Raw genomic sequence first — 14,794 nt, 5'->3', positions numbered from 1 at the left:
ACAGAGGTCCTAAAAAATATGTAAAAAAAAAATAATAAAAAATAAAATTGTAGAAAAAAAAATAAAAAAATAGAAACAAAATGGTAAAGAATAATAAAAAAATAAAACAACAAAAATAAAAATACTACTGACACCAGTAGCGGAACTACCAGGGTCGCAAAGATTGCACTTGCACCTGGGCTCTGGCGTTCCCCCACCGCCCAGGAAGGTGGCCTGCTGTGGCATAGTAATAAAGGGTGCCACAATGGTAGTAAAGGGCTCAGGGATCAGTGGGAAGGGCCCCGGTCGGGGGCCAGGGTGGCCCTTCATGGTTGCTTGCACCAGGGGTGCACAGTGGTGTAGTGGTTAGCACTTTCACCTAGCAGCAAAAGGGTCGCTGGTTCAAATCCCAACCACAACACCATCTGCCTGGAGTTTGCATGTTCGCCCTGTGTGGGTTTCATCTGGGTACTCTGGTTTCCTCCCACACTCTAAAGACATGCTGATATGTTAACTGGCTCCCATCTAAACTGGCCCTAGTCAAACACATTGGGACCCTTCAGGGTAAGACCACACCATATCAAGATACCTCTCAACTCAAGGTTCTAGTTACACCTCTGGGCCAGTACTGAAGGTAGTCACATAATCATACGTTCTTCTGAGTTCATGGGTAATCTTACTGTTCAAATTAAATAAATCAGGGATATGCAATTAGCAGACCTCCAGCTCTTGCAGAACTACAAGTCCCATGAGGCATAGCAAGACTCTGACACCCAGAGGCATGATGGGACTTGTAGTTTTGCAACAGCTGGAGGTCCGCTAATTGCATATCCCTGAAATAAATCCTCATGAAGGTTTACCGCTGTTAATGTTGTCTCCGTGTCTCTAATGTCATTGTTGGCACTTTGGATGGCGCCCTCGGCAGCATTTTGAGCTTTCTTGGCATCTTCCAAAGCTTTTTTCACAGATTCTGCTGTACTCTTTACATTCTCAGCACGGTTCCTAGAAAATAAAACTATGGATGAGTCCGCCTGATTGGATAGAATTTAAACTCGGTGGCCAGGGAAGATTTTACACCGAATCATTGCTAGAAAATTTAAAAGGAGGTTGAACAAATTTACTACAACCAGACTGTAATGTGTATGATCAGCTTTTACATCCAAGCCAAGCCCACACTTACTTGGCTCGCTTAGCCTCGGTTAGCAGTTGTTCAGCCTTACGAACATCAGTGGCCGTGTGATCCAAAATTGCATCGACGTTGGACAGGGCATTCACTCGCTCCTTGATTTCTGCTGCAAGGCGTTGGATCTGCTGCGGCGTGGCGGGAATGGAGAGTTCCAGGACTCGGCTCGCCACAATCTCAATGCTGTCCGGGTCGGCTCCATCCTCTGATCACACAATAAACAGATATGTTATAAAAATAAAGTAGCTTTCTGTAGCTCCAGCTTCTTACATTGTTCTCCTTACTGAAGCAGAATTCTAGGAATTCAGCCACTTTGTAAAAAGTGAAGGCACACTATGAGTTAAGTCCAAGGAGCTGCATGACATCTCCTGGGCTTTTCTCTATTATTTATATCTGACGGGTTTATTGCTCTACTGGAGAGACACTCTGGGGATCTAAAAGAAGAGCAACACACACAGCAGCTATGCCTGCCTCTCCCCTCTGCTGCCCATTCACAGAAGCCTTTGTATTTTGTTAATGTGTTCATATAATACCAAGGCTTCTGTGATCGGGCAGGAGGAGAGAATCTGCTTCTTGAACAGGAGAGTCGCTGAAGCTGCTATGCCCACCTCTCCCCTCCTCCTGCCCATTCACCGAAGCCTTTGTATTTTGTTAATGTGTTCATATACTACCAAGGCTTCTGTGATTGGGCAGGAGGAGGGGAGAGGTGGGCATAGCAGCTGCAGCGACTCTCCTGTTCAAGTTGCAGAGCTCCGAAGGATCAGCAGCGGGCTCCCAGAAATACAGCTTTAGCTATCTTTCAGGAGTTTTATAAAGCTGGCAGATATAAATAACAGAGCTAAGCCCAAGAGGTGTCATGCACCTCGCTGGACTTAAATCATAATGTGGCTTAATTCCTGTAATTCAGCGTTAATATTTTGGATTTAAGGTCTGCCTAAGACCAGATACTACAAAATAGCTTATGGTGCTTTTATTATCCAATTTATGTGCCCCTTTCTGATTTAGCTTCACTTTTTTTACTGGGGCCTCTCCTTCTCTAACTTCTCCGGCTACGCCAGTTGTTTAGGAAACTGTGCTTTACATATGCCAGGCAGTCCAGAGAGGTGTATCTTTCATTAAACTAACCTTCCCCTGAGCCTGCCAGGAATAAGCAGCATGACATCACACTGAATGATGCTGGAGGGAAATATATAATATCACTTTCTGTGTATTCGGTGCCAGAGTGCAGTTCTAATCATGAACTGTTCTGTCCCGTTTTTATGTATTTGTTGTATTGAACTACATCAGGTTGTTGTTGTTCAGTAATACGCTGACATCTAGTGGTGGTTTATTGGCTACTACAACTTTACTATGCCCTTCCCTCCTGTTTAGAGCTATTTAGTTTAGTCCTAGCTAGAACCTTCTCTTTCTTGCATGTTCCCTGAGTCAATTTTAGTATACCGTATGGACAAGGTTTAGGAAAGTCATTGTCTTCTTACACTTTAAAAGACTGGAAAACATATTCTGTGCTATAATTAGCAAAAGTAAAAGGACGCTGGAATCAACCTCTGAGTCTTATTGAAGAGTTAAGCTGCGTGTGAATGGCGCCAAGTCAGCAGGTGGCCAAAATGTCTGGACAGACAGGGTCTAAGAAAATGAACAGAACTTCTGGCTATAACTAAGTGAGATCCCTCAGTATATGGACACCCTAGACATATGATCTTAACAACTGTTTAGAAGATCATTTATACAGACAAGTGTATAAGTTGCTTACGGCTGAGGAAGTCTTTAATTTGCTGGATGAGTTGCTGCAATTCTTTATTGGAACGCTCCACTCTTCCTTGCGTCTCACTGGCGCGGTCAAGAGTGGCCTGGGCCCTCTTTTTAGCTTTGTCTGCCTTTGCTTTTGCTTCTGCCACCTGAGTCATCAAGATGGGAATATTACAGAAGATGTACAGAGACAAAAAAACCTTTTGAATAAAAGACAGGTCACTCTTCAATAGACAAGAAGGTATTATGTACAGTTTTGAAGGACATTTCCGTAAACATGCTTACACAGACTTTGGGGCTAGATTAGTATTGATCAACTTTCTTTTTATAGGAGGACTTAAGTGGGGCCCCTGACATTCAAGATCTGCACACAATATTCAGTGATTGTAATGTTTTTGAAAACTGTCAGGCACTGCAACAGTAGATGGTCAGAGACAACTAGCATGGTACTGGAGATGGTCATAGACTCTGGGCATGGAACAGGAGATGACCAGAGATAAAAGCATGATACAGTGGATGGCCAGAGACTATGAGCATTGTACAAGAGATTGTTAGAGACTACAAGCATGGTACAGGATATGGTCAGAGACTATGGGCATGGTACAGGAGATGGTCAGAGACTACGAGCATGGTACAGGAGATGGTCAGAGACTATGAGAATGGTACAGGAGATGGTCAGAGACTATGGTCATGCTACAGGATATGGTCAGAGACTACAAGCATGGTACAGGAGATGGTCAGAGACTATGAGCATGGTACAGGAGATGGTCAGAGACTATGAGCATGGTACAGGAGATGGTCAGAGACTACGAGCATGGTACAGGAGATGGTCAGAGACTATGGGCATGGTACAGGAGATGGTCAGAGACTACGAACATGGTACAGGATATGGTCAGAGACTATGGGCATGGTACAGGACATGGTCAGAGACTACAACCATGGTACAGGAGATGGTCAGAGACTACGAACATGGTACAGGATATGGTCAGAGACTATGGGCATGGTACAGGACATGGTCAGAGACTACAACCATGGTACAGGAGATGGTCAGAGACTATGGGCATGGTACAGGATATGGTCAGAGACTACAAGCATGGTACAGGAGATGGTCAGAGTCTACGACCATGGTACAGGAGATGGTCAGAGTCTATGGACATGGAACAGGAGATGATCAGAGACTACAAGCATGATACAGTGGATCGTCAGAGACTACAAGCATTGTAGAAGAGATTGTTAGAGACTACAAGCATGGTACAGGAGATGGTCAGAGACTATGGGCATGGTACAGGAGATGGTCAGAGACTACGACCACGGTACAGGAGATGGCTTCCCAGATTTTTTTCAGTTTCTTCTAACAGATCAGAAGTCTCTAACAGTCTCCTGTGACCTGCTATAGGTCTTTAACAGCCCCCGGTTACTGGAAATGAACTGAAAATCTCAGGGTTCATTTCAGCAGGGGTTCACTGGACTTCAAAAAGGTTTAGATGATAAACCCAAACCCCAATTTTCCCATTTTCTGGGCTAATAGGTAAGGGGGGTCTCAAAAAATGTCATGAGGGTGGGCACTGCCCCAGGAGATCATGTACCAATGCAAAACTAAATTTTGTGTGAGGTTAGGAGTACAGGAGATGGTCAGAGACTATGGGCATGGAACAGGAGATGATCAGAGACTATAAGCATGATACAGTGGATGGTCAGAGACTACGAGCATTGTACAAGAGATTGTAGAGACTACAAGCATGGTACAGGATATGGTCAGAGACTATGGGCAATGTACAAGAGATGATCAGAGACTATGGGCATGGTACAAGAGGTGGTCAGAGACTATGGGCATGGTACAAGAGGTGGTCAGAGACTATGGGCATGGTACAGGAGATGGTCAGAGATGGGTGAGTCTGCAAGCGTAGTACGGGAGGTGGTCAGAGACTACGAGCATGGTATAGGAGATGATCAAAGACTATGGGCATGGCACAGGAGGTGGCCAGAGTCTACAAGCATGGTACAGGCGGTGGTGGAGGTAAACCTATAATAGGTACTGTAAATATCTCCTAAACGTGCATCATTCAGGGGATATTTACTGTAGATGCAGCCAGTGACATCATCGGTGCATGAGCTCCAAAGGAACGGCCACCTTCAAAGCCCTGTGCCGTAAACGGCGGCTCCTGTGCGCATGCGCGGGAGGGGAGTCATCATGGCTCTGGCCACTCACACAGCCGGAATCCACAAACCCGCAAGGAAGACCGGGTGAAGATGGAAGCCCTGTCAGCGGTGACAGTGCAACTCTGGAAGGCTTGGGTTTAAGGTAAGTTTCACCTTTGGTATGCACACCCTAATGGAATAGGCTGTGCACGCCTATGACTGCTTTGATCGTCAATGCCAAAAAGCAGGAAAATTCGTCAGGGTAGCCCATTAATGTATTACTGCGTGGTCCCATGGTCGGTATACCCCTGAATAAGTCACGAGTTCAACACACTGCCTTTTAAAAGGGTCTCCATGACATCAATTCTGGACCTTATGGATAGAAAACCTAGTAGTGGCTTAGCTCCATGTTATTCCATAAGCTCATACTACGGGGTATTCTTACTCTTTAACATGCTTAATAAAAGGAATGGTTTTGCACCTTCTGCAGTAATACATCCACTTCCCCCAAGGCTTTCTGCAGCTCCTCTTCAGCATGCTTGGCGCGGTCCAGAGCGTTGTCCGCAGTTGCCACGGCACCATTGCAGTTCAGGCCTCCGCAGAGCCTCTTTCCCTCATCATCTCGGCATCCAGCACCCCCACATGGGCTCTCTGAGCAGGGGGTGTCTCCGGAAGCCCCACAAACCTGTGCATTAAATTTGCAGTTGTTACCTTTTAATATCTTTGAATTTTATGCAATGTTAGCAAATACCGTAACTGTTATTGTTGGACAAATATTTTTGACTTTTAAAAGACAAAATTAATTGGAATCTATGTGCATAGTGTAAAGAACCAATATACCTGCCAAAGGTTTATATAGTTTTGCATATTCTCTTGTGCCTGCTGCTCCTGTGCAATATGGCTGCATGGTGGAAGCCTGTAAGGGTATGTTCCTGTAAACCCTCGACCAGCTTCCCAGATTTTTTCCAGTTTCTTATATCAGATCAGAAGTCTCCCAACAGTCTCCTGTGACCTGCTATAGGTCTTTAACAGCCCACGGTTACTGGTAATGAACTGAACATCTCAGGGTTTTCGTTTCAGCAAGGGTTCACCGGACTTCAAAAAAGTTTGGATGATGAACCCAAACCCCAATTTGCCCATTTTCTGGGCTAATAGGTAAGGGGGTCTCAAAAAATTGCATTAGGGTGGGCACTGCACCCGGGGGAACATGTACCAATGCAAAACCAAATTTTGTGTGAGGTCCCCCTAAAAATCCATACCTGACCTTTAATCCAGATATAGAAAGGAAACTAATTACATTACAGGGTGGTACTGTGGATGCATATCATGGTGTTAAGGTACCACGTCCCAAAAGAACGAACCAAATTTAGATAAACAGAGCATGGACTTTTTAGGCACCAGCACAACGAAGGGTTTATATAAAATTACAAATTTTATTCGAAATTTTAAAAACACAAAAAATTCCATCATAAACTCACATAGATAAAACACGAATATGCAAAATAAGCTACTCTTATTGGTCACAGGACCCATAACCAATCCTACACAGATATAGGGTATAAGGCTGCCACTGGCCAGGAAGAAATGGCAGGTATTGACGTAGTTTATTGAGGCTCCACATGTTTCGCAGCAAAACGCTTCCTCAGGTGCTTGAATGTATAGTATTTCAGTAGAGAAGAGTATATACAGTGCCTTGAAAAAGTATTCATATCCCTTGAAATTCTCCACATTTTGTCATGTTACAACCAAAAATGTAAAGGCTATGTGATAGACCAACGCAAAGTGGTACATAATTGTGAAGTGGAAGGAAAATGAATGGTTTCCAATTTTTGTTTACAAATAAATATGTGAAAAGTGTGGGGGGCATTTGTGTTCAGGCCCTCTAAGTCAATACTTTGTAGAACCACCTTTCACTGCATTTAGAGCATCTGTGAACAGCAATTTTCAAGTCTTACCACAGATTTTCAATCTGGACTTTGACTGGGCCATTCTAACACATGAATATGCTTTGATCTAAACCATTCCATTGTAGCTCTGGCTGTATGTTTAGGGTCCTTGTTCTGCTGAAAGGTGAACCTCCGCCCCGGTCTCAAGTCTTTTGCAGACTTTAAAAGGTTTTCTTCTAAGATTTCCCTGTATTTGGCTCCATCCATCTTCCCATCAACTCTGACCAGCTTCCATGTCCCTGCTGAAGAACAACATCCCCACAGCATCATGCTGCCACCACCATGTTTCACGGTGGGTATGGTGTGTTCAGGGTGATGTGCAATATTAGTTTTCCACCAAACATAGCGTTTCACTTTTAGGCCAAGAAGTAAAATTTTTCTCTCATCTGACCAGAGCACCTTCTTCCACATGTTTGCTGTGTTCCCCACATGGCTCCTTACAAACTGAAAACTGGACTTCTTATGGCTTTCTTTCAACAATTTCTTTCTTCTTGCCACTCTTCTATAAAGGGCAGATTTGTGGAGAGCACAACTAATAGTTGTCCCGTGGACAGATTTTCCCACCAGAGTTACTACGGGTCTCTTGGCTGCTTCGCTGATTAATGTTCCCCTTCCCCGGCTGGTCAGTTTAGGTGGACGGCCATGTCTTGGTAGGTTTGCAGTTGTGCCATACTCTTTCCGATTTCGGATGATGAACAGAGCTCCGTGAGATGTTCAAAGCTTGGGATATTTTCTTATAACCTAACCCTGCTTTAAACTTCTCCACAACTTTATCTCTGACCTGTCTGGTGTGCTCCTTGGCCTTCATGATGCAGTTTGTTCAATAACGTTCTCTAATAAACCTCCGAGGGCTTCATAGAACAGCTGTATTTATACGGAGATTAAATTACACACAGGTGGACTCTATTTACAAATTCGGTGACTTCTGGAGGCAATTGGTTCCACTCGATTTTAGTTAGGGGTATCAGAGTAAAGGGGGCTAAATACAAATACACGCCACACTTTTAACATATTTATTTGTAAAAAATGTTGAAAACCATTTATCATTTTCCTTCCACTTCACAATTATGCGCCACTTTGTGTTGATCTATCACATAAAATCCCAATAAATTACATTTACATTTTTGGTTGTAACATGACAAAATGTGGACAATTTTAATGGGTATGAATACTTTTTCAAGGCACTGTAATTCCCAATCAAAGGTACAGATGGCTGGTCTAACAGGGTCCCTTGGAAATATCTTCTGCTATAGTGGAGGTGGAGGTTTTTTGGAGGCTGCCGTTTGTATGCGCAGGCATCTTTTGATGATTACGCACACTGACACCATTTATATATTTGGAGGACTGCTCATTGAGCAGGGCTGTTTAAGTTTTGGAATATGGACACCTCCTTTATAATTGTATACCTATAGCTTCATTGCCGCCCACATTTTGAAAAGACACATTGTTAGTTCTTCTATTTTAACCCTTTCAGATCTTCTCGATATCGTAAGATATTTCCAAGGAACCCTGTTAGACCAGCCATCTGTACCATTGATTGGGAGTTATATACTCTTCTCTACTGATACTATACAGTCAAGCTCCTGAGGAAGCGCTTTGCCACAAAACATGTTGAGTTTCAATAACCTACGTCAATACACTTTAATTCTACCTGGACAATTACAGCCTTCATATGCTGTAGGCTGAGACGATTACATCTGTGTAGGATTATGCCGCAATTGTGAGCCAGGTATTTTGCTCGCAGTTGCGGTGCGCCCCCACTAATCTCAGTGGACAGGTTTGGCAGGTCGTGCTTCCATTCAAACTCTGCGAATGATGTTAAAATTGCCGCAAAGCATGTCATCATTGCCACAGAATGTGCACAGCCCTGTCAGGCTGTAATGTCAGAACTCTGGTGGGCGACTGGAAGGGTGGTAAAAACCACAGCTCAGTCACCTGTTTTTTACCGGGCCCCCAGACAGTAGTGTGAAAGAGCCCTAACTAACAATAAAAAGCTTCAACACTACAAAACCTGTTTCAGATTTGACCAGTATGCATTCTGAACACAAACCTTTTCATTAATATTCCTCAGGTCGAGTGTGTTAACTTTGGCTGTCATATCACCGAGCGCCCGGCGGTTAGCTGCGTTCTTCCGGTTAAAGTCATCTCGGTTTCTGGCCAGTAGCTGATCCGTTTTAAGGCGGGTCTTGGCGGAGTCACTAACAGGGCTGGGGACGTTGATCGCTGAAGCGTTGGCCAGCTGCTCGGCCTGTCGTGACTTGGAGTAGGACTGGTGGATGCTGTCATATGCTCCTGTGCCAAGACAACAACCACAAGCTGTAAAGGGAATGCTTTCCCAGCCAGGAGTATTATAAAAGACCAGTGTGATGACCTGGCTTTAGTAAATCTCGCACTGTAAACCACATAACCTCACAAGTTGGGCCTCCAGTTAAAAAGACATGTCAAATGATCAATAATATAAAGCATTACAGGCAGTTGAAACTATAGGCATATATACTTTAAAAAGGAACTGAACTGTGGAAGGCAGAGGGAGGAAAAACAACTAGACACCAGTATTGCCTGTTGCCTCCCAGCAGCTGATATTTTCCCCATTACTGACTTACCATGCCTTCTTGCACTGTGGGTCTCTGCACGAAGGCAGCCATCTTGGTAGAGGCAGGGTTTTGCTTCCTCGTGTCAGAGCCTTCAGCAATTAGTGAGCATCACAATAATGACATTATCGCTCAACTCAAATCTTACTCCAAATCTCCTGAGACTGGCAGCATGGCCTTCGATCAGTGGTCTCCAAAGTGCAGTCTGGGGGCAAAATGCAGCCCTTTGCTTGCCTTTATCTGGCCCCTGCGGCAATATTCCTCCCACTGATACGAGGCACTATTCCTCAGACTAACATCAACAATGGGACATAATTCCTGCCACAAACACTAACAATGGTGCACTATTCCTTCCCCTTATACCAACAAGGCATTTTCTACACACACTGGCCACAATCTGCCCCATGAAAGGCTGCACAACAGTAAACTAGCCTTTTGTTTAGAAAGTTTGGAGACCTCTGCCTTAGATGATATCACACTCTAGAAATATAGCTATGAGGCTGCAATCACAGGAGTGTCTAGGTACACTCACATACCAGGACGTTCTATGCTAATTTTGAGAGGAGACCTAAACAATAAGAGGGTTAAGGGATGACAGAAGATGTAAAAAAATAATGGAACTAAGAATTGAGAAAAGACCTAAACAGTAGGGAGCTAAAAGATGAAAGAAGGCCTAAACAATAGATGAGACAAGGCCTAAGCAATATGGGGCTAAGAGATGGGAGAAGCCTTAAACAATAGGGGGGCTAAGGCCACGAGGGAAGCCCAAGTCCGAAACAAGAGGGGGCTAAAAAATGAGAGAAGACCTAAACAAGAGTGGGCTAGGAGATGAGAGAAGACCTAAATAAGGTGGCCTAAGAGATGAGAGAAGACCTAAATAAGAGTAGGCTAAGAGATGAGGGAGGACCTAAATAAGAGTAGGCTAAGAGATGAGGGAGGACCTAAATAAGAGTAGGCTAAGAGATGAGGGAAGACTTAAACAAGGCAAGACTAAGATCACAAAAGACCTAAACAAGGGGGGCTAGGAGATGATAGAAGACGTAAACAAAAGGGGTCTAGGAGGAGGCTGAAGGAAGACCTAAACAAAGAGGCTAAGAAATGAGATAAGACCTAAATGAGAAGGGGCTAAGAGATGAGGAAAGACCTAAACAATGGGAGCTAAAAGATGAAGGAAGACCTAAACAAGGAGAAGCTAAGAGATGAGGGATAACCTAAACAAGAGGGGCTAAGAGATGAGGGAAGACCTAAACAAGGAGGAGCTAAGAGATGAAGGAAGACCTAAACAAGGGGAGATACGAGATGAGGGAAGACATAAAGAGGAGTTTAGAGATGAGGGAGGACCTAAACAAGATGGGGCTAAGAGATGAAGGAAGACCTAAATATGAGGGAGCTAAGAGCTAAGGGAAGACCTAAACAAGGAGGGGCTAAGAGATGAGGGAAGATATAAACAAAGGGAGCTAAGAGATGAGGTAAGACCTAAACAAGGAAGGGGATAAGAGATAAGGGAAGACCTAAACAAGGGGAGAAATAGATGGGGGAAGACCCAAACGAGGTGAGCTAAGAGATGAGGGAATACCTAAACAAGAGGTAGCTAAGAGTTGAGGGAAGACCTAAACGAGGAGGGGCAAGAGGAGATAAGGGGTGAGGGATGAGGGATGTCTAGGAGATAAGAGAAAACCTAAACAAGAGGGGGCTAGGAAATGAGAGAAGACATAAACAACTGTGAGGGCTAGAAGATGAAAGACTACCAAAACCATAGGGAGGGTAGGTGAGGTGAGAAGACCTAAACAACAAGGGTGCTAGAATATGAGAGAAGATCTAAACCATAGGCACGGCAGGAGGTGAGAGAAGACCTAAACAAGCTATCCTTTTAGTGAATTACCCAGATCTCCAGACCAATCCTAACTCCATACGTACACAAACCAATCTGCAACAGCTATCACAATACAACCCCCTGAAAGCCTCCTTCTAGTTAATTGCATCCAAAAAAAATTCCCTGATAAGAAAAAGTATGTGCAGAGCATGCAAATGCTGCTGAAGTGTATGCCATTAAGTGATCCATACACCTTCCCTGCACTGAACCCTGAGTGCTTTGCAGATGCACTTTGCCTGTGGATATGTTGGTATAGTAAAAACAGGACTAAGGAAAATATATGTGTTCTTGTCATCTTTTGGGATGGGAATCCTGACATTTGTATAAGTGACCCCACCCCCTCTGCTTGGCTCTGTGGCGAAACGTACGGACCACGTAACATTCTCCAATATGTGAAGGACACTGAAGCATGAACCTATAGGTGAACTCCACCATTAAGCATTACAACTTACGTTAATCTTTTGGAAATACACTATTGGGTAAACCATACTAACAAATTTAAGATATTCCTAATACAAACATTACTTGATAGATTAATTAAGTTTAATTTTGTTTTCTATCAACAGACTATCTCTGAAGAAGACCCTAGTGGTTGAAACGCGTTAGAACTATTTTTACTGTTACTATTTTATACAGTGTATTTATAGTTAAGTCTGTTTAGTGTATGCCCATTGATATCATTGTATTTTGAACATAAGAGCTTGCTCTTCCTCTTGTTTTAATTATCTAGGTGGAGCTCATGTTTTTACCATACAATAAAATATTTTTTCATATTATTTCTGACATGTCATTATCATTGTTTTTTGCTGCCTAAAAACCCCGTTGGTAGGGGAACTTGTTCCATTTTTTTGTATAAGTTTGTTACTTCATATGCTGACCCTCAGCCCTTACCTAAAAAGTTGGAGTTTTTCAGAACCTCCAGCTGATGTGCCCTCTCCTTAGCGGTCATGTTTAGGCTTCGTGCCTCCCTCTCCAGCTCAGCAAGATCATGATTAGCGTCAAAGTTTTCATCTTGCACATTGGTCAGCTCAGTCTCCAGTTGGGTTAGCGCCTCTGTTGACTCATTAATTTTATTCCTATTAAAAGTAGTAAATAAAAAAAAAAAAAGGAGATACAGCACAACGTCAAAAACTATTTTGTATAAACACAAAGAGTTTTTTCGTGTTTAGTTGTGGATTGAGTGGGGTGGAAAAACCAATACCACTTTAGCTACATAACTTATTCATCCACTAACCTTAGGTCATCCATAATTTTCATCAGATTTGTCACCGATTCCACCGTCGCGTTTCGGGAGTTGACGATCTTTCGTGCCTTGGCCAGTTTGGCCTCTATGTCTTTAAAGTTTTTCTTGTAGGCTCCTGCTACACCGGTCTGGTGGACGTCTTTGCCGCGGCGTACCAAGTCTCGGGTGCGGCTGGCCAGGTCTTGGACGATGCGGTCCCAGTCTCCAAAGCACTGGTGGCAAGGCTGGCAGTCAGGGAACTGTCCGGAGAAGCCGCGGGCACACTGATCGCAGCGAACGCCTGAGACTCCCGGGCGACACGTGCAGTGGCCGGTGCCCCGGTTGCATTGGGGAGACTGAATGCCTCGGCGGTCGCAGTCACAAGCTGCAAATCAGGGATCAGAAAGTCAATGCAATGACTGGTTTTCGTTTTGGATGGTGTAAGGAAGAGTTAGAAACCCTGCCAGATTTTTATTACTGTTTGTGTAATTCCATCCTCTCTATTTGTCCTGGTTGGCCATTGTCAGAAAGATTATGAGAAATCTAATATTTTACCATTGTCACCAACACTAAAGGTGAGGTCCTGCTCCGGTAACAACTGTCTAAAATGCAAATTTCTCTTATTTTGTAGACATTTTATGTCACTTCCTATTGTGTCTCCAGAACAGGAAATGAAGAAAAATATCCCAAATGGGACAGAGACTGCAAAAAATTAAATAAACCAAAAGGATTTTTAACCACTTGCCAACCACATAACTTAGTTATACAGCAGCAGAGCAGCTCTCCTGTGCCAGCTCACGGCACTTCCGGATAGGGGTTGTGTGTGCCGCCACGGCTGTGCTGTGATTTGACACAGCACAAGCCAATCAGCGGGTACCAGACAATAAATGTCCGCCAGCACCCACTGACCGGCGAGGAGAGACACAGAACAGAGATCTGTCCATATAAACAAAGCAGAGCTCTGTTCTGTCAGCAAAAAAACAAACAAAAAACATCTCATCCCTTAGTAACGCGATAACTTTTGCGTAAACCAATCAATATACGCTTATATTTTGTACCAAATTTATGTAGCAGAATATATAACGGCCTAAATTGATGAAGAATTTTTTTTTAATTGAATATGTTTTATAACAGAAAGTAAAAAATATTGTTTTTTTTCTAAATTGTTGGCCTTTTTTTTGTTATAGGCCAAAAGAACAACAACTCAGTGGTGATCAAATACCACCAAAAGAATGCTGTATTTGTGGGGGGAAAAAAAATGACGTAATTTTCATGTGGGTACAGCGTTGCATGACCGCGCAATTTTTAAAGTACCGTATTGCAAAAAATGGCCTGGTCATGAAGGGGGTTAAATCTATCTCTACTCTATCCAAAAAATGTTTTCACTATACATACAAGTAGAAGAAATCTACACCAGAATGGTAAATCACTTAGGAAATATATGAGAATTTCGGGTATTTTCATTATCGTTTGTTAAAAACGTGCAGAATCCGAAAACGGAAAGATCCGACATAACCATATGCTTTATTTTCTTTTTAGTTGCAATAGTTCGGTATAGATAGGAGATTTGACATGACACTGACAATAGCGATCTGTGTCCATTGAACCTGTGGTCGAATGTTCCTAACCTTAGCTCTATTAGTTCAAGATTATTCTACATAGAGAGAAAAGATTTGACATAGAGAGAAAAGATTTGACATACAGAGAAAAGATTCGACATAGAGAGAAAAGATTTGACATAGAGAGAAAAGATTCGACATAGAGAGAAAAGATTTGACATAGAGAGGAAAGATTTGACATAGAGAGAAAAGATTTGACATAGAGAGGAAAGATTTGACATAGAGAGAAAAGATTTGACATAGAGAGGAAAGATTTGACATAGAGAGAAAAGATTTGACATAGAGAGTAAAGATTCGACATTATAGAGACAATAGCAAAAAAAGGTTGAATGTGCCTAACCTAACTCTATTAGTCCAAGATTATTCGACATAGAGAGAAAAGATTCGACATAGAGAGAAAAGATTTGACATTAAGAGAAAAAAGATTCGACATAGAGAGAAAAGATTTGACATAGAGAGAAAAGATTCGACATAGAGAGAAAAGATTTGACAT

The 14,794-nt window shown here is 43.0% G+C and overlaps 1 protein-coding gene across 3 annotated transcripts in view; it reads right to left on the bottom strand.

Annotated features, from left to right (window-relative positions):
- LOC143927536 (laminin subunit beta-2-like) overlaps positions 1–14,794 on the bottom strand; it is a 169,809-nt gene that overhangs the window by 9,562 nt on the left and 145,453 nt on the right. For all 3 annotated transcript variants that reach the window (XM_077451656.1, XM_077451655.1, XM_077451657.1), the window contains 7 exons: positions 12,695–13,067; positions 12,352–12,536; positions 9,047–9,288; positions 5,532–5,735; positions 2,916–3,060; positions 1,160–1,367; positions 840–981 (listed from right to left, as the gene is read on the bottom strand). In XM_077451656.1, the coding sequence (XP_077307782.1) occupies positions 840–981; positions 1,160–1,367; positions 2,916–3,060; positions 5,532–5,735; positions 9,047–9,288; positions 12,352–12,536; positions 12,695–13,067 (1,499 nt within the window). The remainder of the gene's footprint in view (positions 1–839; positions 982–1,159; positions 1,368–2,915; positions 3,061–5,531; positions 5,736–9,046; positions 9,289–12,351; positions 12,537–12,694; positions 13,068–14,794) is intronic.

This window comes from Lithobates pipiens, unplaced genomic scaffold (assembly GCF_037356315.1).
Source record: "Lithobates pipiens isolate NorthernLeopardFrog02 unplaced genomic scaffold, aLitPip1_a1.2 Scaffold_23, whole genome shotgun sequence".
In the NCBI taxonomy this organism is placed as follows: domain Eukaryota; kingdom Metazoa; phylum Chordata; class Amphibia; order Anura; family Ranidae; genus Lithobates; species Lithobates pipiens.
The sequence above is the reverse complement of the archived record's forward strand: the minus strand, read 5'-3'. Positions and strand labels throughout refer to the sequence as shown.